The following is a 22,461-nucleotide window of genomic DNA, read 5'->3' on the forward strand; positions in this document are numbered from 1 at the left end:
CATGCATACATACATGAGCAATACCCCATAATGTGCTTTTTGTTTATTTTTTATTTTTAGCAGTCCAGCTCTATCAGTGACCACTAAGTGACCTCCAGTCTGGTATCAAGGCCTCATCTTTGCGTAACTGGCAGTGTTTTTACCAATGTGAAGTTTAGGAGAGCACGTTTCTGCTTAAAATGTCCACGTTTCATTATTTACTTTGATGATTTTTGTAACATAAGCTTTTGTGTTGCATGACTTTGAAACGCTGTAATTTCTAATATTTGCGTATTTTGACATATTGCCTTGAACCTTGACCAAACCCGCAGGCTCGAAGAGACAAATCCACTTTTCGTTAATGGCTCTGAGGTTTGCAGCCGTGTTGGCCAACGGTTAAACTGTTGGTGGGAACAGTCTGGCCTATCGATTGTCATTTGTTTGTGGAGGCCTTGAAGCACCCATTCCACACCACTGGCACATCACCTTAACCACTCTGCGTTGCAGCCCAGCTGTAAAAATAGATAGGAAAGATTGCCCTAGATATGCACACGCACTCACATAGAGACACATATAAGAAATAAGATACACACACACCTTCAGGTGTAGATGTGTGGCGTTTGTGGGGGGGACCTCACTTAGGAAAGAGCAATGGAGACAAAGAGATATGAAACCACAAAAAGTGCATTTAACTGACATTGAGTGAGCATCAATTCAGCAAACTGACTTTTGTTCGGGGTTGCCACTGTTTATAAATTCACCCTTTTTGACCTTCAATTGATGCTTGATCTGCAGTGGGTGCTCACCTCCACCAGGTGGCATTAGATTCATGAGGAAGTTCAAAACACTTGTTAGAAAGCCCCTAAATAAGAGGAGGAGACAGGAGAAGACTGGTGTATATCAAATAATTTAAAACGTTCCTTTACTTACATACATTAGGTTTTCTAAACTATCAAAGAAAAATGGATGAGCTCATACTTGAGCTGGATTGCTTAAGATCCAAATACATACATATGCAAATATCAGCAAAGGCAATAAAGCTTTAAAAAAAAAAGAAAAAGAAAATCTGCTTATAGAGCATTGAGCAAATACTCAAGGCCAGGATTCACCAAAAAATCGTTAATTCAGCCGCTGTTTAAACTCAGCACTCGGAGACTGACACCTGTTTAATTTGTGTGCACATTTAAAAGTATTTTGCAGATAGAAAGAAAGACTGTGTGTCGGCTGTGCCTGCCTTATCTGAAAGTTTCACAGCGTTCACATTCCTGTAAACTGATACTCCCACTGCTGACACAATGGCCGTGCTGTCATATCCTCATGAGGACGTTCTGGCTCATTCAAGTTATTTGGCTTAGATTCTTTTAAAATCACTAATTGTGCTTTATTCACATTTGAGATTTAAACAGTGATCTGTTATGCATGTGAGGGTTTGATGCCCCTCCTACGTTACCTTCTTTTTCCTCAGGTACAGTGCTCGGGGAGTACAGTCTGTTACTGGAGTCTTCACATGGGAGAACGAGAAAGGTGGAGTCATGTTGCACAGGGATAAAGGAGGGAGACAGGTAGCGCAGATTTGAGCTATGTAAAGCAGCTGAAGAATGGTTGTGAAAACACTCGTGTTAATGTCTGGTTGTGGTCTGTGGAGTCAGTATTAATGACTAAGCTAAACAGATGTTTGTAATGTTTTTTACACAGGCTCGTGGACTGTGCAGCAGACAATGGAGGTAAATTTGTGACTTAAAGAAAACTGTATGTTTATATGTTATTACTTAAGAATGACAGAGTTACTGTTCACAGCAGTACAAACAGGATTAATGATTAGTGAAAAGAGTTTAATATTCTCCCAGGCTTTCTGTTATTCTTATTTTTTAAAAGGCTCAGACGGTTGTTTCTTAGCAACAGGTAAAATTTAGCATACAAATCTTCTGTTGATGAGTCTGTTTTTTCTTTGTTTTAGTAAAACTTTGCAGATTTAATGCAGCTGGTTGGATCCGAACATCCTCGCGCCTCTTTCACCAGGACTGCTCGTTAGCTTCCAGATTCAGCAGGAAGATCAGGTACTCGTCTCAGTATTTTATCATACATGTGTCAGCCTGCTGTTGCCCTCAGGTTGCCTCAGTAACGTTTTGCTTATGTCAGAGGGTAGTTAATCAAGTATGAGTACATTTTACAGAGAACTGTCTTTTTAAATCAGCAGCAGGGATTTATAAGTAACATAACACAGTGTAAGTACACAACTGATAAACCAAGAACGTACTACCGAAGGGTGTGAACGTCCAGCACATCTCCCATATCCAATCCAGCCCATTGGTATCTTTGTAAACAGTAGAAATTGCAGAGATTTAATTAATAATTCAAATGATTTTACATAAAATAAACCGCTATTCCTACTGTGGCCATTCCAGCACCATTGCGCAAGAATGGAAAAGTAAGCAAAGGCTGAAGTATTCATAGATCTTGACAAGTTGCTTGAATAATGTGGTAAAATACTCAGTGTGAATGTTTTGCCTTAGGAGATTCACTGGGTTCTATAACATGTCATTTATGTGTAATAAGGGCAGGTAGACTTACTCTTAAAAACTGAGGTGTAGAGTTAAAATTTGCCTTATTTTTCTTGAGACATCCCACAATGTTTATCATCTGTTTTGTAACAAGGTGGTTCATTAAACATGTTTTCACACAGTGTAGTGGAATGGTGTCAGGTGTTGTGCATATATTATGCTTTTTTCTCACAGATTTCGATTCTATTTGTGGGATTGGCAGTGTTGTGACAAATAACATTTCCAGTGAGTCTTCCGTCCTGTGGATGAACTCCAACTGTTATTGGTTGCTCTTGTTGTGCTTTCCGGCCTGAGATAGTGGCAAATGAACCAGTTCCTGCTGTTAGTTCTGTTAGAGTGACCCTCCAGAGAATAACAAAGATTATAATCATGAAATCCAGCCCAAGATGAGTCTGTCTTCTAGCAGGATGAGAGACGCAAACACCTGAATAACAGGTGATGGCTGAATCTTGCTACATAAACGACCTAGCAAGCTGGTAAGGAACACATGAGCTGGTTAGCGGCCACCAAATGTCCAAAAAAAAGACAAAATTATCTGCTCATAGTTTGTTTCCAGGATTTCAGAGTTCACAAAAGATGAAAAAGACAAGTTGTTTCTTATCTTCTCCAAATTAAGTCAATATTGCTAAAGAATCATGGTCATGAGATGGCAAATTCTACTAAATTTAGTTATTAATGTTTTTTGTTATGTGTTTTTTTCCCCCCTGCATAACAGTGTTTATTGAAAAAGGGTTCCTGTTTATTAAATTGAGTATTTTTTATAAGCAATAAAAGTGCTTTAATAGATTTTTAATGATATGCTTTAATATGAGACACTACTGAGGCCCACAAGTGGAAATAGTCGGTGTTCCTTTTAAATAAGCAAGTACTGTTCATAATTTCAAAGTGATATTTTACAATTAAAAGCATATTTTACGTCCAAATCTATATGAGAACCTCACTTTTAGGGTTCAATTTTGAGTTTAAAGCGCTGGACTGCAATTCAAATGTTTTTTACAGGTTAAAAATGAGAGTTTTAGAATATTTCACAATAATCAACAATGATGTAAATGAAAATATAGTACTGTAAATGAACACACAACACAAGCGTTTTTTAGCACAAATACAGAAAAAAGTACCATAAAATAAACTGCAGTAATAATGCTATAGATGAGTTCACAGTTAAAATACTATAATCAGTGTCAGTGGAAAATACAATAAAAGTGCAGTAAAAACAGAGTAAAAATACTATAAATGAGATTACAGTAGAAGTACTGTGAAAGATATTAGAGCAATACTCTAAATGGAACGTACAGTAAAGTACTCCTTAATTTGTAGACATGTTACCTGTAACTCTGTGAGTGAGGAGCAGTTAAACGAGTTAAACTTTATGGCTTTCCAATTTTTTAAATGGCCCAGATGGTTGTTACTTAGAAACAGGTAAAATTTAGCATACAAATCTTCTGTTGATGAGTCTGTTTTTTCTTTGTTTTAGTAAAACTTTGCAGATTTAATGCAGCTGGTTGGATCCGAACATCCTCGCGCCTCTTTCACCAGGACTGCTCGTTAGCTTCCAGATTCAGCAGGAAGATCAGGTACTCGTCTCAGTATTTTATCATACATGTGTCAGCCTGCTGTTGCCCTCAGGTTGCCTTAGTAACCTGTTGTTTATGCCACGGTGTAGTTAATCAAGTATGAGTACGCTTTACAGAGAACTGGGTAGTCTTTTTAAATCAGCACATCAGCAGTAACAAAGTGTAAGTACACGACTGATAAACCAAGAATGTACTACCGAAGGGATTGAATGTTCCACAGCACATCTCCCGTATCCATTGGATACGCAATAATATTCAAATGATTAAATGAAATAAATCATAATTCCTGCTGTGGCCATTCCGTACCATTTATCATCTCCTCTCTAACTGGGTGTTTTTTCAAGTGTAAATATGTTTCTGTTTTTGTGTTTTTTCCACTAAAACATGGTGAAAGAAGGTGAAAGAAGGTGAAATCTACTTTTCCAATAGGTTATTTTGATGAGCTCAGCCCTATTCAGATCAAATTGCTGCCTGTGTGGTCACTGAACTGCGATGAGTTTGCATGTCTGCTGATAAAACATATTTCTACTTTGTGTAGCAGCAAACAGGAGTCTGCAAGCGTCCAAGTCTTCATCAACATCATGGTCAATGAAAGTGCTGAATCTGGTACGTCTCTTTTGATCTTTGTACTTTATTTCAGACACCGTATTCATATCTGTGTTCATAAGATCCGTCCAGAAAGAAATGCAGTTGGATGTCAGTTTTGATTTGCAACCTTCACATCCACGCTGATTTTTTTTTCTTATAGTAGATAAAGTTTCTTTAGCAGATGTTGTTTGAGTATTTTTTTTAACTTTCTTAAGACTCTAAGTGGGGGATATGAGGAGAGGACTGACAGAGGTACTATACAGCATCCACCTGCATGAAAACGCACAGTGCAGGAAATTCTTTGCATCTGTAATCACTGTTAAAAATGACTCATAAAAATCACTTTATGTAAATGTTGTCTAAGATCACAGAGTTTTTCTGACAGGCTTCACATGGGAGGTGAGAGCAAACAGCCGCCACTACCACAAACCAAAACAGAAGAAATCCTTTCTGTGCTTCCGTTGGGGGAGATCCGCTGTGAGTCAGCCATCCCACACGAAAACCTTACACCTGCTGATACATTCAGAGTCAGGCTGATGCGCTGATGTTTGCATGTGTGTCTTCTACCTGCCCCTCTCCATGGCTCTCCGCATCGGTTGCCAGGACAATGTGGTGCGCAGCTACAAGTACACCCCCTTGACGTTCCTGCCCCTGACGCTATTTGAACAGTTCCAGCGAGCAGCCAATGTCTATTATCTCCTCATCTTGGTGTTGCAGGTCAGATGAAGGCTCTGCTGTGGCGTGTCGCTTTGTTTTTACATGCTATGAATCCAAAAATCCTGCTTTGTGTGCTTCTGTCAGCTCAGCTTTAACAAATGCATAATTTAATATGCTGACATTTTTACATTTTACACCTGATATAGCATGCTGCTAATTTTCTATATTTCACTTTTTCTTTTTTTTTTACTAGTGAGCGTGATCACAAACCAGCTCGTATTTGGTTAATGTAGCTTGTCAAAATGAACTTAACTCAGCAGACATTTGCAAGCATTTTGCATAGTTTATATTAATGGTGGAGGAACTTTATCTGGATGATGTGGCTGACGCGTGCTTGTGTTTGCATGTGGTTTCAAGTGTGTCCCTGCCATCTCATCAGTACCATGGTACATCACCATCATCCCGCTGATCTCCATTCTCTCACTGAGAGGGCTGAAAGACCTCAGCAACGACATGGTGAGGCTTCCCGTCCCTCTCTGAGCTGCATGTTTCCGCTCACACAGATAAAGGAGTTTGAATATAAGTATGTGACCGGGCTCACGCATGCTTTTATGCCCATGCCACTTACTTGTTTCTCTCCTTCACTGTCCTCATTGACTCCTTGTCCTCTCCTCATTGACGGAACCAGTCATCCCAGTAGCATTAATTTATCTCTCCCATCATTAAAGCCTTTCCTTTTAAATGCAGGTGTGATGTTTTGCATGGAGAATTCCCTGGTTAAGTGCATCGCTGAGTTACGGTCGTTAACAGCTCTGGGTGAAATGCTTGCTTGACCCCTCTCTATTGACTAATCATTTAGTGGAGGGTGTAAATCTCCCAGCTGGTGTCACTGTAGAGCCCCGTAATGGCATTTCTCCTTTCTCCTCTTTTCTTCTCAACCTTTCATGGCCACCCTCACTCCCTCTCGCTTGCTCCTTGTCCATCACTCTTACCCTCCACCCTTGTCATGCTTCCCAGCAATTGCTCATTCTCTTTTACTCTCCTTCCATCTGTCTCCGTCCTTCTCTCCCTACATCCGATACAGGCAAGAAGACGCAGTGACTCTGAGATTAACTCCAGACCCTGTGACATTCTCATTTCCCAAAGGTGAGGACAAAGGCGGGGTTATTCTCTCAGGAGCCAACACATCTCCACTTTGAAACAGACCTCTAATGAACCTCTAATGAAGTGTGAATGAGTGAATCCCTGGATAGTCCCGTTTTCGCATTAGAGCAGGGCAAATGCACTGAGCAGTTTCCCCACTTATTGAAAGATAAGAACTATGACCAGCCTCTTAATGACACGTTTTTTAACTTCTACTGTTTCTGAGAATATTATGTTGCAAATATTACACATATTACAGAAGAATTGTACTATTTCATGTAATCATCGCTGTCCTGCAAAGAACTAACAAACTAAATGCACAAAAAAACACAACCAGTGTAAAGATGATTCATTGTTTTTGTAATTAAACAGTATGAATCTGTAAATTCCTGCCCTGAACAAAACTTTAATTTGAATGTTGGTTACTAATTATGTTTTTATGTGTTGCTTTTTAAAACATTTTGCTTGAGTTTGTCTAGAAAACCATTCAAAAGGGTTTTTTCTTCTCAATCGTTCAGTTCTCGTCTGTTCTCTGTCTCAGTTTTCAAATGAAGAAGTGGAAAGACGTGTGTGTGGGGGATGTGCTGCGGATCCACAAAGACCAAGTCTTCCCAGTGAGCTTCTTGATTCATAAAACGTAGAAATGTGCAGCAATTTTTATTTGTCCTTGTTTCGAGAATATAATAACAATAATATTGTTAGAAAATACAGTACACGGTAAAAAAAAAACCCAGTATATTCTTAGGATAGCTGGATCCAACTGGATTTAGTGCGTGCTTTGTGTCAGTTTGTGTTTCCACACCTTCGCCCTCATCACCCTCTCTGCTTTGTTTTAACGTTTTCTGTTTTCCCACCCAGGCCGATCTTCTTCTTTTATGTAGCTCAGAGCCTCACAGTCTGTGTTACGTGGAGACGGCTGATATAGATGGGTAAAGAGACACAATCAGTCCGGTCCCTGAATAATTCTCTTAAAATGTATTGGCACCGCACACACTGATGTAAATGCAGAAACGTTTATGATGCTTAAAGTAGACAGTAACAGTAATGATACATTTTCTAAGTCTTTGAACAGGACAATAAAAATGCTTCAAATATGGGCGTCAAAAAATGTTTGTGAAGGAGAAAATTTGAAAACATGACATAAATGTAACATCTTTATTAATAGAGGAGGCAGAGGTGTGACTGTATGTGTCAGTGCATACAAATCGTCTTTTATTGAACTCATAAACTACAGAATTAAGACCGTACGACTGCCCTCATCCATATAACCAAAACATTAATTTGTGTTTTCAGTATTTTCAGTGTATTGATGCTCTTTTGTTTGACTTTGTAATGAACACTTCCGTTTTTTTCTTCATTTAGAGAAACCAACCTCAAGTACCGACAGGCGCTCAGCGCTACACACGAAGATCTGACCTCTAATCCCTCAGAGGAGGCCCTCAGTTCCTTTGATGGTGAATAAACCTATTTTTATTAAAAATACAGATGTGCATTTATAAAAACCAAATAGTAAGAGTGAGATCTAATGTGATTTTTTTTCCCCCAGGTGTTGTACGCTGTGAGGAACCCAACAACCGCTTGTACACCTTCAGAGGTCAGCTGCAGTGGCGGGGAGAGGGTCTCCTGTTGGACAGCGAGCACATCCTGCTGAGGGGAACAGTCCTACGCAACACAACCTTTGCGTACGGCTTGGCTATCTACACCGGTACTCTTTAGATGGGAAAGAGGAGTGGAACTATGTCATCTGTGTTCAGAAAACTGTTACTTTAGTGCACAGCGATATCACTTTTACACAATGTTCCCAGATCTGCTATGTTCACCTTGCACTCTTGCCTCCACTCACTTCAATGACAAATGTTATTATGAGGAATACAATCTGCTGCTAATAATGGTCCTGATTACCTCACTCTTATAGCTGTGGGCGTCTGGCAGATTATAGGCTCTTCCTGTCTTTTGAGTCATCATTGATTTGACATTATTGGACGAGGCAGAAGTGTCACGGATTCCATAGCTTTGACCCTTCCCGTTCTGGTTAAGCAGATCAGTACATCAAATTTATCCAGAGATGAGTTTCATACTATTAATCTGAAGCTGCCCACTGGTGTAACCCCAGTTAAGCCTGACAATAACTCTAAGCAAACTCGCACTCGACATAACCTGCTTCCATCAAAGCTTGCATGTTGTTGCTGTTGTAGGGCTGAGTTCAAATCAGTTTTCTGCCCTAGAATGGTTTTGTCATTTCTGCACACAAAGTTCAGCGACTTTCCACAGTCTGCGAGATTGAGACAGCATCGTCGGAAAACATAATGTGATACTTTATTGATCCCTGCAAAGAAAAACCCTCTCTTCCCCTGACCTCCCTGCACCGGGGTCAGAAACCCCCAGATCTGCTAGGAATTCAGCGTCTCGCTCAAGGGCACATCAGCAGAAGCTTGTTGACATGCGGGCTTGAACTCTCACCCTCTGGCTGCTTGACCGTCTACTCAATCAGCCCGGTCAGCAATAGCATCTAATAGTGGTGTTTTTAATGGCAGGCGCAGACACGAAGATCCTGAGGAACAGCGGGAAAGTGAAACTGAAGAGGACTCAGATGGAAAAAGTTTTTAACAAAGTGGTGATGGGGGTGAGTGCATGGAGGGCATGAGAATAACAACCACGAGACATTTTCTGCAGTTTTTATATACCCTGTGTGTCTGTGCTCTGTCTAGATAGTCCTGTGTGTGCTGCTGGCAGCTCTGTTCCTTGCCATTGGCAGTGGCGTGTTTTCTGCTCAGCTCATGAGACAGAATAGCGTTCTGTCTGCTCTGGTGTTTAACAGCAATGCTGTCTACACCGGATTCCTCATCTACTGGAGCTACATAATCCTTCTCAGCCCAGCCATGCCTATAGCCCTCTACATCTCGTTAGTTCCATCTACAATACTGCAATCATTTGTGGGTGGGGAGAAAAGTGGGTATGCACATCTGCGTGCGTGTGTTGGGTTATTATGCATGCATGTGTGTGTGCCTGCAGGTTTGAGCTGGTCCACACGGTCCACAGCCTGTTTATTGGCTGGGATTTGGAGATGTATTGGCAGCAGGCAGACAAACCGGCTCAGGCTAGGAATACCTCACTGAACGAGGAGCTCGGCCAAGTGGGATACCTGCTGAGTGACAAAACTGGAACACTAACCCAGAATCGCCTGCTCGTCAGACAATGCTGCATAGCTGGGGAAATCTATGGTAACAAGAGCTCCTTCTTTTACAGATTACTGACCTGAAAGTGTGTCGTGACTAAACAAAACACTATATTTAATGTGATATTTTAATTTTTCAGCTTAAAGCAGGCCAGACCATGTTCTGGTCATGCCACATGGGCAGGTGGATGTTTGGACAAGCCAAATACTCTGCTTTACAAAAGCAAAACTCATTAACAGAGAATACATCAGATGATTTTGCACAGATGTTTAGAATCTGTGTTTTAAAATGTAATTGCAAAGTGCCCAGTTATGCAGTTTTTATTTGGATGAAGCCACCATGTCTGGATTGGTTGAGAGATAGAAGTTGTCAGTTAAGATTAGCAATTTTGGTTAATGTCATAAAGTGTGGCAATTGTTATTTTATTTTTGCTGTTTGCACTTCCTCAAGGCTTTGTAAACCCACAAAGGTTTTTATGTTGTTATCTTCTGTGTTAAGCACAATGAGTTTAGGTGTAGTGAAATGTGCTATATTAATAAAATTGGCATTTAAACATGGGATCGACTCACTTTTGGAGTCAGCTTAAAGTAGCACAGAAGTAGCACAGAAAGAACTGCGTGTCTTTGTTGCTCAGCCGCTGATACAAAGTCACACACGAAAGCTTTAAATCAGTTTTTCTCATCAGCGTGACACAACTTTAGCAGCAATGACCCAGTTTGTTCCCCTAAGAATACTTTGTTAGCAACTAATGGTCCAACAGTACAGCCTGTGCCCAGTAATGTGTGAGGTTACATGCTGAGTTATTATTTGCAGCAATTTCCTTCATTAAAAACTCGTACAAGGTAAAGGTAAGTTCAAATTAGACAGCAAAGATTTACAGTTGAACAAAGACGACTCTGGAGAAAGATGCTTACATCATAAACCTCATCCCTCGAGAAAGGCCAGCGGAGACTCCTAACATGCTCAGTGCAACAGTAACCCCAACATTCACCACCACAGGAGAATATTAATACCAACCTTCACCACAGATGACACTTTCTTTTTTCTTTCTTTAAAACATATATATTAATAAATAAATGTCTTATTTTATACATTTACAGGTGATGCCTCAGTCGGGGCAGAGGATGTAGAGGTAAACAATTACACTTTTTTATATGTACTTAACCTTATTCTAAGGTATTCCCTAAAGATCCTTCAGTATATGTTTGAAATGATATCATCTTATATTCTACCTCTTTCCCCGCCTTTGGGCAGCCCATGGATTTAAGCTGGAATCCTTTCTCCTGTGGTGGCCTGTTTATGTCAGCCCCAGCCCTCGTGGACAGACTTAGAGGGAACCAGTGTCCGTTCAGCAGACAGTTCCTTACAGCGCTGGCTTTATGCCATACTGTCATGACAGAGTGGAAGAAACGTAAGGCTTTGCACATGTCGTGAGTCCGTAATGTTTTTTACCTAAGTTGTGAATTTTGTCAACTTAACTAAAGTTAAATAAAGATTAAAGGTTTTTTTTCTCTGCTATTATCTAAGAAAACCTGTAAATCACTAATCTGAATGTGCATGGCAGAATAACTGTGGTCCTTTTCTGGAAGACAACATGTTTTCCTCCTTTGTGCACTAACCGCGTTCCCACAGAGACTCCAGTTTACCAGGCTGCGTCCCCAGATGAGGAAGCACTTGTTGGTGCTGCCAGAGAGCTGGGCTGGGTCTTTCTTTCTAGGGCGAGAGATTTTATTGTTGTCTCAGAGCTGGGCGTCACTCGCAGGTATCAGCTCCTTGCACTGCTGGACTTCACCAGTCAGAGGCGACGCATGTCTGTATTGGGTGAGAGCAGCTCTTGTTAAACACACGCATATAATAGCTTTTTTCATTTGGCTCACACAGGTTTGATTCTAAGTCAAACAGCCTTTTGTTATTTCTTAGACATCCTTTTGTTTAGTCCATACTAAGAGGGGGTTTTTGCCTTTAGTGCGGGAGCCAGAAGGTGGAATAAAGTTGTACTGTAAAGGGGCAGATATAGTGATCCTGGAGAGACTGCAGAAGGACTCTCCACATCAGGAAAGGACTGAAAGAGCTCTAGAGGTAAACCATTCCTGTTTTGAATCACTATGCTAAGCTAAATTAACGTAATGTTTTTTCCGTCCTGTTAACAGTTATCACGTACTCTGCATTTGCTCTCAAATTTCTGTGACTGCGATGTGTGCAAGTCTACACAGACTAAAACTACATTATCTTCCACTACAGTTATCATTTGTCACATCATCAAACCATCTACACACTATACTGAAGGCTCTTAATCAATGATTAGTAGGTTTTCAAGAACGGATCCAACCAGTCGTTACTAGCTAATGAGATAGCTGAGGCATCCCTGATTATCGCTTGTTTTTTTTCTTCCAGTTCTGCCTGAAGGATTACTCAGTAAATAACGTCAGCCTATCAAAAACCAATCTAACTTATCTTCTGTCAGCTGTTTGCCGAGGCCTGTCTGCGGACACTGTGCGTTGCGGTTCGATCTGTTCCTGAAGCATCATGGGAGCAGTGGAACAAAACTCTGGCTCAGTCTGCCACCATGGTCACCTGCGACCGTGACGCGCTGCTGGAAAAATTATATGACGAGATGGAAATGGACCTGCAGGTGGGCTCGTGCTCAGTGTGGTTTTATATATTGTCAGTTCTTCATTTAAAGGGTTCTAATAATGTTAATGCTTAAAGATTTCAGCCCTTTATTTTCCCCAAAATTTATTTTCGCATTTGTGGAGCTGAGCGCAGACTGATTTAAAAAAAAATTTTCTTCGTTAAAACCTGTTTTATAAGGTTAAACTTGACCAAGTTTCTCACATTATTTTTGACTCTGATGCAGTCATACAACTTTAGACTACAATCACAAAGATCTGGTTTCACCATACACCATTTTCAGTGAATGAATCTCATGCAAAGCTTGAGGTCAGTCATGAGTTGTCCTACCACGCTCGGCACATCAAAACAGAGTTCCACTGTGACGTCCAAAATTTTAATTTACTTTTTACGTTTCATAATATTTAAAATATTCTATATTAAAATGCAAATGTGTTTCTTTTTATCTATATTTGTTTATTATTTTTATTGCCCATTGTTTGGTTTAGTAACAGCAAATAGATTACTGATTTGAAGCATGTTTGTAAGTGATTAAACATCTAACCAAACTGCACTGGGTTTGCAAGAAACTGTTGATTGACCACAGTCCACTCAGCATTATCACCACAAGCTAAAAACAGAAAATTTGCCTGCATCAGTAAAGGGGGCAAAAGTCGCAGGTCAGACCCGTAAGCTTTTTGTGTATTTTCCCCTATAGCTGAGAGGTTAACTGCATGAGGATTTGAGGCAAAACACTGCAGTGTTCTTGCACTTTATGCATCAGAAACTGTTCAATAAACTGCATTTTTAAACATACCTTTGAGAGATATTTGTAGACAGTTAATTAAGATAACAAACACTGGGGATGTTTGAAAGTCTGGTAGTTTGTGATGGCGTCGTTTATTCTCAGTCTGCTCTCTGCTGCATCACTATTTTGTGGAAACTGCATGAACTGCAGTGCATGCAACAAGCACACAACACATTGATAACATTATTGCCTGCAGCAATACAGTCTTTCTCACTGTGACTTTGGTTGCTTCTCTAAAATGATAATCAATTTGAAAGATGTCTGTTCCAACACATTGCAGGAGTTTTAGGGCACGCACAAATGCACAGGTAGGCACTCTTCCCCGGAAGAAGTCTTTAGTCTAATTTAAAGGGCTGATTTCATATTTTTATGGGCATAGTCATAGAACTTTGTGGTATGAAATATGTATGTAATATTTAAAAATGTGAATATGCTGTATGGATGCTGAAATTAAGTCTTGCTTTAGCTGCTGGGGGTGACGGCAATTGAGGACCGACTTCAGGATGGAGTGCCTGAAACCATTGCTCTACTTCAAGAGGCCGGGATTAAAGTATGGGTACTGACTGGAGACAAAAAAGGTATTATGATAAGCTGTGACACAACAAGGAGCATGGCATAAATTCTGAACGTGTCATAAAAATAACGTTTCACAGTGGTTTCTGTGTTATTCTGATTCCATCTGTGACTTCTTTCCTTGTGTTTGTAGAGACTGCAGTGAATATTGGATATTCTTGCAAACTACTGGATCCTAATAGCAGAATAGTAGAATGGGACGAGCTGAGGTTAGCAGTGTTAGAAATACACAGACACATCCAACCACATGCACATACACACGCTCACACCATCCCATTGATCTTTGTTTGTTTGCCCCTGCAGACAGATACTCCAGTCCCCAGATCCACAGGTCAGTTTCTTTAAGCCCAGACAGACAGAGCTGTGGGCTGTAGACAAGGAGATGGCTGTAGCAAAGACTTCCGTGGTCCTCACCGGACCTGAGCTGGTAAACACACCAACCTGTGCTATACATAGACAATGTAAAGTTTTGTAAATCTTATGATTTGCGGACGATTTGGTTTCATGAGAAGTTGTATTCTGCAGAGACATGGAGAGGCGATATTAAAAGGTGTTGAGCAGTAGATTCTTCTGTTTCTTCTTCTTTTAGGACTAATTTCTTGCGCCCAGTGGAATGATCAAACAAGAAATCATTAGTTTTACATTAATTGGAGATAAATTATCTGAATTTCAGGAGCGGGACCACAACTCCAAACATGCTGCTTCCAGTTCTCATCTATGTTTGTTCCCCCACTTCTACAAACTGTTCGTTCTCGTTTTCGTGCCTCACCCTCTCTCAACTTTTCAATTCTTTAACTCATTCACTTCTATTTAGTACATGAGGATCTGCAAGGCCCGGGAGCTGCCGCCAGTCCCCTTCGAGGGTTTTGTTGTAGGGTTATGTACAGTGAGGTGGTTAAAGTAATTTTTTAAACTCTAGAAAGTCTTCTGTTTGTTACTATCAGGCCTTTATTTCTTTATTTCAGTTCTTGTTTATTATTAAGCCTGGATTTGTTGTTTTTGAGAATTCTGATTGGTTCCTTCATAGTTTCTCGGTTCTTAGTTTTGTTGATCATTTAGCGTTGATCTTCATTTATTCACTAGTACTTGTGCCTTCAGTTTGCATTAGTTACTGCTTGTATTTAAAGAGTTTCTTAGTTCCTCTGTTTTCTTCCTGCATTATCTCCTCTGTAAAGTTCAAATTTCTGTGTTTCCTTGTTTTTAATCATGTTTTGCTTTACTTTTGACTTCTCTCCTGTTTCATACCTTTAGTTTTACTCCCCCCTCTGTCTCTGTCTAAATTAAGCTCAGTTTTGTCTCATTACCCTCCTGTTCCTGCTTCCTTGATTACCCTCTTGTGTATAAATAGTCCAGTCCTTCCCCTCACTCTTTGTCTGAGCATCTGTTAACGTCCTCTTTGAGTCTATTGCCTTTTGGATTTTGTATCTTGGACTTTGCATCAGCCATAATAAATGACTTTGTTATTTAAGTCTCCCTTGCATCTACGCATTTGTGTTGTTTTCCCCAGACAGAGTTTGACCAGAGGCCAGAATGGGGGGCCACATTCATGAGCCTGGCAGAACATTGTCAGTCTGTGCTGTGCTGCCGCGTAACACCTGCACAGAAGGCCGAAATCGTCACGTTGGTGAGAAAACATACCAGCTCAGTGACCATGAGCATTGGTGATGGTGCCAATGATGTCAATATGATCAAGAGTAAGGGTTTATTTGTAGTTCTACAATATAAAAAAGTAAAAATAAATCAGTGTGCTCTGATCATTTGTGTTCATGTTTTAACATTTGCCTCCTTCCTCTTTCCTCAACACCAGCGGCTCATGTTGGTGTGGGTCTGGCAGGAGTGGAGGGAGGTCAGGCGGTGCAGAATGCAGACTTTGCATTGGCCCAGTTCAGGTTTCTGCAACGGCTGCTTCTCGTCCATGGCCGCTGGTCCTACTGGCGCATTTCCCTCTTCTTGCGCTATTTCCTGTTTAAGACCTGCAGTTTTGCCCTTGTGCATCTATGGTTTGGTTTCTTCAATGGCTTCAGTGCTCAGGTTAGACAAAAACAGATATTAAATTATGCCAGTTAAAGCCTTATAGTCACGGCATGAAGTGAGGTTCAAAAAATTACGTTTCTCTCACAGTCTCTGTATGAATCATGGTTCATCGCTTTATACACGATTTTCTACAGTGCATACCCAATTCTTTGCCTGGCCTTTTTTGAACAGGTGAGCTGGAGAGTTTATTTTAAACTAAAAGAAGATAAGTGTGAATGTCTAAACAATAAAAATCGCCTCTTTCTTTTTTAGGATGTCAGCGCAGAAAAAAGCTTAAATTTTCCCGAGTTGTACAAGTGTGGACAGAGACATGAGCTCGTGAGCCCTCTCAAGTTGTCCTTGTCACTCCTGCATGCTGTGTATGCATCGCTCGTTTTCGCCTTCATCCCGCTCTGCGTTTTCGACAACACGGTCTTTGACTACCAGACGATGGCGATCACGGTTTCCATGGCAGTTACGTTCACTGCCATGATTGAGGTCAGGATGTCTTATGGTTTTGTGTGTACATGGGCAATGCCAATAAAGGGCTATTCTATTCTTTTTTTCATAGATGCAGTTGTCACAGTGAAACAGAAAGTGTAACATTTTTAACTGATTTATATTTATAATAACCACGGTTAAATGTTTTGTAGATAGTTAATTAAGTTTTTTGTGAATGTTATGTTATGAAAACTTCATAATGTTTACAAAATGTTTTATAATTAATTACCTATTCATCTATAGCCACTGTTGGAATACATATTTAATCATTTGAAAGCGATCATTAAAAGTGAAGGCCTTCCCGCTGAAGGCAATCACTTTCTGGCAGACGATCACTTTTTGGCACAACACCTGGAGATAAGGGGGCAAAACAATCACATTAATGCTGCTGTTTGGTTGAGGCAGAATAAAATAGTCGTGGTAAGACAATCACACGACCACTTTAAGATGACAAAGCAACAAGGTGATATATACCACGTAAAACCAGAGTCATAATAAACAATATATACACAGACATATATACACACATATATAGTTTCGCCACGTTTACTGTCTAAGGAGAGCGTTAGAAAGCACTCTCTGCTTATGACCAAAAAATTAAAAAACAAAACAAAAAACAGCCCGTTTGTGTTGGTGGAAAAATGCACCATGTCGACCAATCAAAAAATGATATGGCACCATGACATTTGGTTGTTTAGGAAGAGGGGGAAAGAGAGAGAGAGAGCGCGAGTTTTAAAATGTGAGAGATTTGTGACGTTTAGCGTGTTTGGAGTGTGTAGTTAATGTGTTGTCTTGTGTATCTCCAAAAGTTGATTCTGTTCATCTGGACGTAGCATTTTCAGTGGAAGAAACGTTTCGTCACTCTCAGCTGACTGCAGGCTTCTTATTCTGAATTCTGCAAATTCTCATGAGCATTGCATAATTATGATGAAGGGACTGACCTCCCAGCCCATTGTTCCTTCAGTGGGCTGGTTTCAGTAATTATGCAAATGTACTGTTTATAAGATTGGGGAAACCTGCAGTCAGCTGAGACTGAAGAAGTCACTTGGATGAGTGACAAAACGTTTCTCCCACTGAAAACGCTACGTTCAGATGAACAGAATCAACTTTTGGAGATTTACTTACTAGGGGTGCAACAGTACTCGTATTGATATTGAACCGTTTGATACAGTGCTTTCGGTTTGGTACGCATATGTATCGAACAATACGAATTTATCAACTTTTCTTCTGAAGATGCTATCTGTGTTGAGCGCTTAGTGGATCTGCGCTCAACTACTCCGCCTAGGCTGCACTGTCGAGTGCCGCGGTAGCTCGTTAACGGAGATTTGCCGCGTTATGGCGTTAATGTCACTTTAATGAGATTAACACTGACAGCACTAGTGGGAACACAACGAATATGACTGCACATTTACACCGACATCATCCTAGTGCAAAGACAAGTGGAAGCAGACAAAAACAACAAGCACGCATGCTACAAACTTTACCCGAGTCATTTAGACAGCGTTAGCACATGATTCTCCTTATGGGGACCTGATATGTTTAATATGCTGCTGAGAATATAGCCCAGAAGAAGCATAGCTTTTATTTTGGAAAGAGCCATTTCTCTGTAATAAACTCTCTTTTCCAAATATGAGTGATTTCTCGATCAGATAGATTTATTTTTATTATTATTTTGTTGTTTCAGCAAGATTAAATTTAAAAACTGTACTTTTGAGTAAAAATATATATTTATAATTTTAATAAATGACAAATTAAAAAGGCATGAACATTTTTTTGTATTGAAAAAATATCAAACCGTGACACCAAAGTATCTAACCAAACCGAACTGTGAATTTTGTGTATCGTTGCACCCCTATTACTTACCTGGATGATTGAGCATGCATCAAGACGTTGTGTTGTGTAGTTAGTGTGTAGTGTTGTGAATAGTTTTGTGTTGAGTGTCAGAACAATGAGGCGACTGCCGTCTCCAGGTAGAAAACAGGAGGAGTGATACACCTGCTGTCAGACCTGCAGGTATCAGGCTGAGATGTTCTCCTTTATAGTGGACAGAAATTATTTTTTTGGAGCGGCACAAATAATTTGTGCGGCATTTTATTGAATCCAGAACAGCTGATTGTTCTGTAAATAGTTTGAAATGGTTTGAAAAAAAGGGTAAAAGGAAAATGGCTGCAAATAACTTTGTTGTTCGCAAAACTTGTGCATCTAATTAAAAAATTTACAATTTATATTTGCATTTAAAGTTATAAAATATGATTCAATAAACATGTTTGTGGTTATCACAGTAACATATGTAACATTTTCTACTAGGATTTTATGTTTTTTTTTTCTCTGATTTTAGATCAATTGTGTTAATACAGTATGTCAAAATGAAAACATGACTGTAAATTCAGACACGTGAGGTTGTGCTGAAAAGGATGATACCAAACAAGGGAAAGTAAATAGTTTCTAAAGGTGAAATGTAGAGGGAAAATCAAAAGTGTTTAAAATGGCCAATTATACCCTGGACCCCAGAGAGTGAAACCTTTATTTAAAGTAATGCAATAGTTACTTTTCAAGTAATTAATAACTTTTAGAATCTTGTAAATCAGTTACTAACTCGGTTACTTTTTTGAAGAATTAACTAGTAACTATAATTAATTACTTTTTCAAAGTAACTTGCCCAACACTGGTGATCTGAATGTAATTATTTTTTTCTTCTTTTTTTCTAACACTGATCTAAATAGGAATGATCTGACCTTAGAAAACGTAATTATATAATTTAATTTTTATTTACAGTAATTGAACTATCTGCTGGTCTGTTATTTCGTATAGACTTACTATATGATTATATAAATGTTTACTATTCGGTCTCCTTTCTGACATGAACACTGTACTGCATATCCAGTTGGACTTTTATCCTTTAATGTGTTTCCACGTCTCAGATTATTCTGCTGACCAGATACTGGACCAAGTTCAACATAGCAGCTGTAATTGTCTCCGTGGGGCTGTTCTTCATCTGTACCAGGATCACCCACAACCGCTTCCTTTTTGAGCAATCACCCAAGGAATATATATTTCTTGGTATTCAGCACAGGCCTATTATTATTTGTTTGTCACTCTTGTGAGATTTTGCTTTAAGATGTCACATAACATCCCATTGTTGGACTAAAAATCAAAAAAGAAAACATGCAATAACAAGGAGCTGATTTCAATTTGTCTTTAGAAAATTGTGGCTCTCTATCCATTTCTGTCTAAAGATATAGTTGCTCTATCTTTGTCCTTTTATCAGGTGCGTCTGATTACGCCTTCACTGATCCAGTTGTGTGGCTCACAGCTCTGCTTGTTGCCTGGACAGCTGTTTTGCCCTCAGTGACTGCTCACGCCCTCAGTGTCATCCTCAACGCCCACGACAAACACAAGGTGATCTTTTTGTGCATGGGAGAGTATGAACGGAGGATCTACTTGTGTATCTTTTTGAAAAGGAATACTTCTCAAAAGGAAAAGCTAAAAATGTAAATTGTATGTCCATTTAGGTTTCGAGTCACTGAATGTCATGCTCCATATCTCACAGTTTGCTCAGTTTATGCCATCTCTCTGTCAAAAGAGAGAAGGTGTAAAAAGGGCCATAAAAACTGAGAAAAACTGTAGACTCATAAACTGCAGCTCTTGACAGGAAACACACAGAAACTTTGTCCTCACAGTCAACAATCACAGCGCATACCACGCCAAACAACCTGCAGCAGCTCGTAAAAACTCTGCCAATCTCAAGTTATTCTTTCTCTGTTATTATCTGATCGTTTTCTAGTCATGTGCTGCAGTTTATTGTGAGCTTATTTTCAAAGAACCGGCAGACTCAGATGCAGTACACTAGACCAGAGAGCGAAGTTCAAAGAATTACTGAATAATGCAGCAGTTGCAGCGATGATCAGAAAATCATCAGAGACGGGATTCAACAAAGGCTGCATGGAGCACGAGGGGATCCTCAGACCACAGAGGTTGACAGAGAGTCTGTTGAGAAGTGGGTTGGCAAAGGGGTTGTGAGCACAGCATGCTGATTAGCCGATGCACCCAAGGTGTGCCGCCTGAGGAAAAAGACAGGAACCGGACAACACAGAGACACAGATACACCTTACCTACAGGTGCTGTGCTGGTGCCCAAGTCCAAAGCAGAGGTGAGAGAGCGTGAGAGACAGAGGAGGGAAAAGAGGACCAGAGAAAAGGAGCTTTAATAAGAAGACACTGGAGACAGAAAGGAGATCATGCTTGCAGTTGTAGCTGCTGCTGACATGCCCAGCCATCATCTCCGGTTCAGTTTACTGAGTTTCTTGTTACTCTTGGGTTAAAAGAAACAAAAAACACCCCCAAAAACCTTATATAAAGTAAACAGTCGCTGATATGTTTCTCCCCTTCTGTGACCCAGGTCCACAGTGTATCCCATCAGTCAGTGGAACTGAGGTCTCGTTTCAGAAGGGGGACGCCTCTCCGCCGTTCCTCTTATGCTGTCTCTCAGGGAGCTGGGTCCGGACGCCACATCACCTCAGCGACACACATGAGAAAGTGACTGCAAGTCATAACTGCGCTGTCTCAAAGGCGAAAAGCGACTGCCTGTGTGAAACATACGTAATGGAGAGCTGCATTAAAAGTTTTTGTAACAGATAACATCTATCGTCTGCTCCTGCAGCAAACTTTTCTGTGTCTTTCAGTGTTTTGCGTATGGTTCTGTGGGCAGTTCTGTTACACTATTGTACAGATGCTATTTCGAAATAAAGTTAATGATATAATGTACAAAATATATTATGCATCATAAATCTTGTTTATTATCTTCGCATTGGCACTTTGGATCTGTTCAAACAGAGGTAAAAATCAAATCTCCATCTGCTGAGGTTACAGCGGATTTCCTTTGAGGATCGAACCAAACACAATAAACTGACAGCATAGCCTTGTTTTACAATTGTTTTATTTGTTAATTTATTTCAAAACACGCAATTTACCCATATTATCCTTTTAAGTTTTTATTTTTCTGTAACAGTTATTACTCAGATTATTCTCCTTCTCAAAAGTCTCAACTAGAATGAAACTAAAAGTCCTCCACAGGCTCTCCGGCTTCTGCAGTGGGAGGAGGGGAAAAAAGGCTTTCTGAATAGACGCGAGTGGGTTTTTCCCTCGTTTATGTGGGTGCGGAGATGTGTGACGGGTTTACGCTGGGGTATGTGCATGTACACGTGTGTTCGTGTGTGTGTTTAAGTGCAATAAGTGGAATGTCCACACGGCCGGGAAATCACAGGACCCGTAGAGCTGAAAATTGTCTTCTAGGTTTGGCAGCCAGATTGTCATACCTCTGATTTCATCTTTGGTTTCAGCAAACACTCTCAAAAGGCAGACTCACCCTCTCCAGCATGTGCCTGTGTCTGTTTGTGTGTCTGTCTGTCTGTCCGAGTGCAATATAAGCCACCATCTCCAGACGACTTTGTAAACTTAAGTAGGTACAATGAAAGTGTCTTTGCATTGATTGTGGCCCTTCCTTGGCGCTGGGGACAAAGACAGTCGAACATTGTAGAACGATGGAGCCATGAGTGTGGTGGATCGGCTTGCAAACATCAGCATGGACTCCATTTTGATGTCAGTGGCAGTTTGGGGCGTTCGTGTAAAGTTAAGTGATCTCAGTGTGGTGAAACATGGGATGCTGTAGTGCTCTTGTGTCCCCAGCCACTCTCACCATAACCTGAGTGACTGGGGTTACTCCGCCCACACTGGGCTCATGGGATTGGTTAATTGGCCGAGTAAATGGCTGTGAAGGTCGAAATGAGTGGGAGCGTTTAAATGTCGCAGATGGAAGGGAGAGGGGGTTGAGGGTTACACTCTGACCCAGCAGCAACAATTAGGATTGGGGGGGTCAGGTGTTTGCATAGTTCTCTGTGCAAAAGCCACCAACCGGAGCCATTTTTTAATTCCTCGCGGCTGGTTACATCGTCATTACATTAGCAGGACATTGTGGTGGGTGATGGGAAACATGGTCTTTGCACCACAGCTCTTTTTTGCACTGCTGCGTCGGACTACAATGGTGGCGGGGAACTGGTCATGCGATCGTCGGTTCGAGGGGTTTGAGCTGTGAGATCTGGTCGAGATGGGACGAAGGATGAACGAGTGAGTGGGGCAGTCGTTTGGCAGTCGGGCACTACAGCATGTCACGATTCAGAGAGCCTCTTTTCCGCGTGATTTTGTTCTTCCGTCCTTCCCTTCCTCTGGCCTGCCCTCTCTCTACCTTTTTTCTTGTTTTGAAACTGATTGTCTTCTACCATC

General features: G+C 40.5%; 1 protein-coding gene across 4 annotated transcripts; it reads left to right on the top strand.

The window, feature by feature from the left end:
- Positions 1-1,280: 1,280 nt before the first annotated feature.
- Positions 1,281-21,089, top strand: atp8b3 (ATPase phospholipid transporting 8B3). Of its 4 annotated transcripts, none has more exons than XM_086282396.1 (31): positions 1,281-1,541; positions 1,675-1,703; positions 1,937-2,036; positions 4,015-4,114; positions 4,653-4,720; positions 5,088-5,179; positions 5,306-5,419; positions 5,777-5,875; positions 6,444-6,505; positions 7,044-7,116; positions 7,361-7,431; positions 7,865-7,956; positions 8,049-8,207; positions 9,037-9,125; positions 9,211-9,404; positions 9,515-9,723; positions 10,779-10,810; positions 10,933-11,089; positions 11,311-11,499; positions 11,645-11,757; positions 12,143-12,310; positions 13,563-13,674; positions 13,803-13,878; positions 13,973-14,096; positions 15,177-15,363; positions 15,477-15,700; positions 15,791-15,874; positions 15,956-16,180; positions 19,105-19,243; positions 19,452-19,582; positions 20,582-21,089. In XM_086282396.1, the coding sequence occupies exons 5-31, from the start codon at positions 4,696-4,698 to the stop codon at positions 20,720-20,722; spliced, it is 3,381 nt and encodes a 1,126-aa protein (XP_086138522.1). In that variant the 5' UTR covers positions 1,281-1,541; positions 1,675-1,703; positions 1,937-2,036; positions 4,015-4,114; positions 4,653-4,695; the 3' UTR covers positions 20,723-21,089. The 4 variants fall into 4 exon arrangements, with proteins under 4 accessions (XP_086138522.1, XP_086138523.1, XP_086138521.1 ...); XM_086282397.1 differs by having other exon boundaries at positions 1,950-2,036; XM_086282395.1 differs by lacking the exon at positions 1,281-1,541 and having other exon boundaries at positions 1,563-1,703.
- The last annotated feature ends 1,372 nt before the right edge of the window (positions 21,090-22,461 follow it).

The sequence above is a fragment of the Aulonocara sp. 'chitande type north' Nkhata Bay genome, linkage group LG23 (genome assembly GCF_057382095.1).
Source record: "Aulonocara sp. 'chitande type north' Nkhata Bay isolate Kocher_YH1m ecotype deep benthic linkage group LG23, A_spYH_male_GT1.1, whole genome shotgun sequence".
Taxonomy (NCBI): Eukaryota; Metazoa; Chordata; class Actinopteri; order Cichliformes; family Cichlidae; genus Aulonocara; species Aulonocara sp. 'chitande type north' Nkhata Bay.

Excerpts from the sequence above, each read along its gene's own strand:
- atp8b3 (XM_086282396.1), top strand. The coding sequence starts at position 4,696 with ATGGTCAATGAAAGTGCTGAATCTG. Across the intron at positions 6,506-7,043 it reads GACATTCTCATTTCCCAAAG|TTTTCAAATGAAGAAGTGGA; the intron begins GTGAGGACAAAG and ends TCTCTGTCTCAG. Across the intron at positions 19,244-19,451 it reads CAAGGAATATATATTTCTTG|GTGCGTCTGATTACGCCTTC; the intron begins GTATTCAGCACA and ends TCCTTTTATCAG.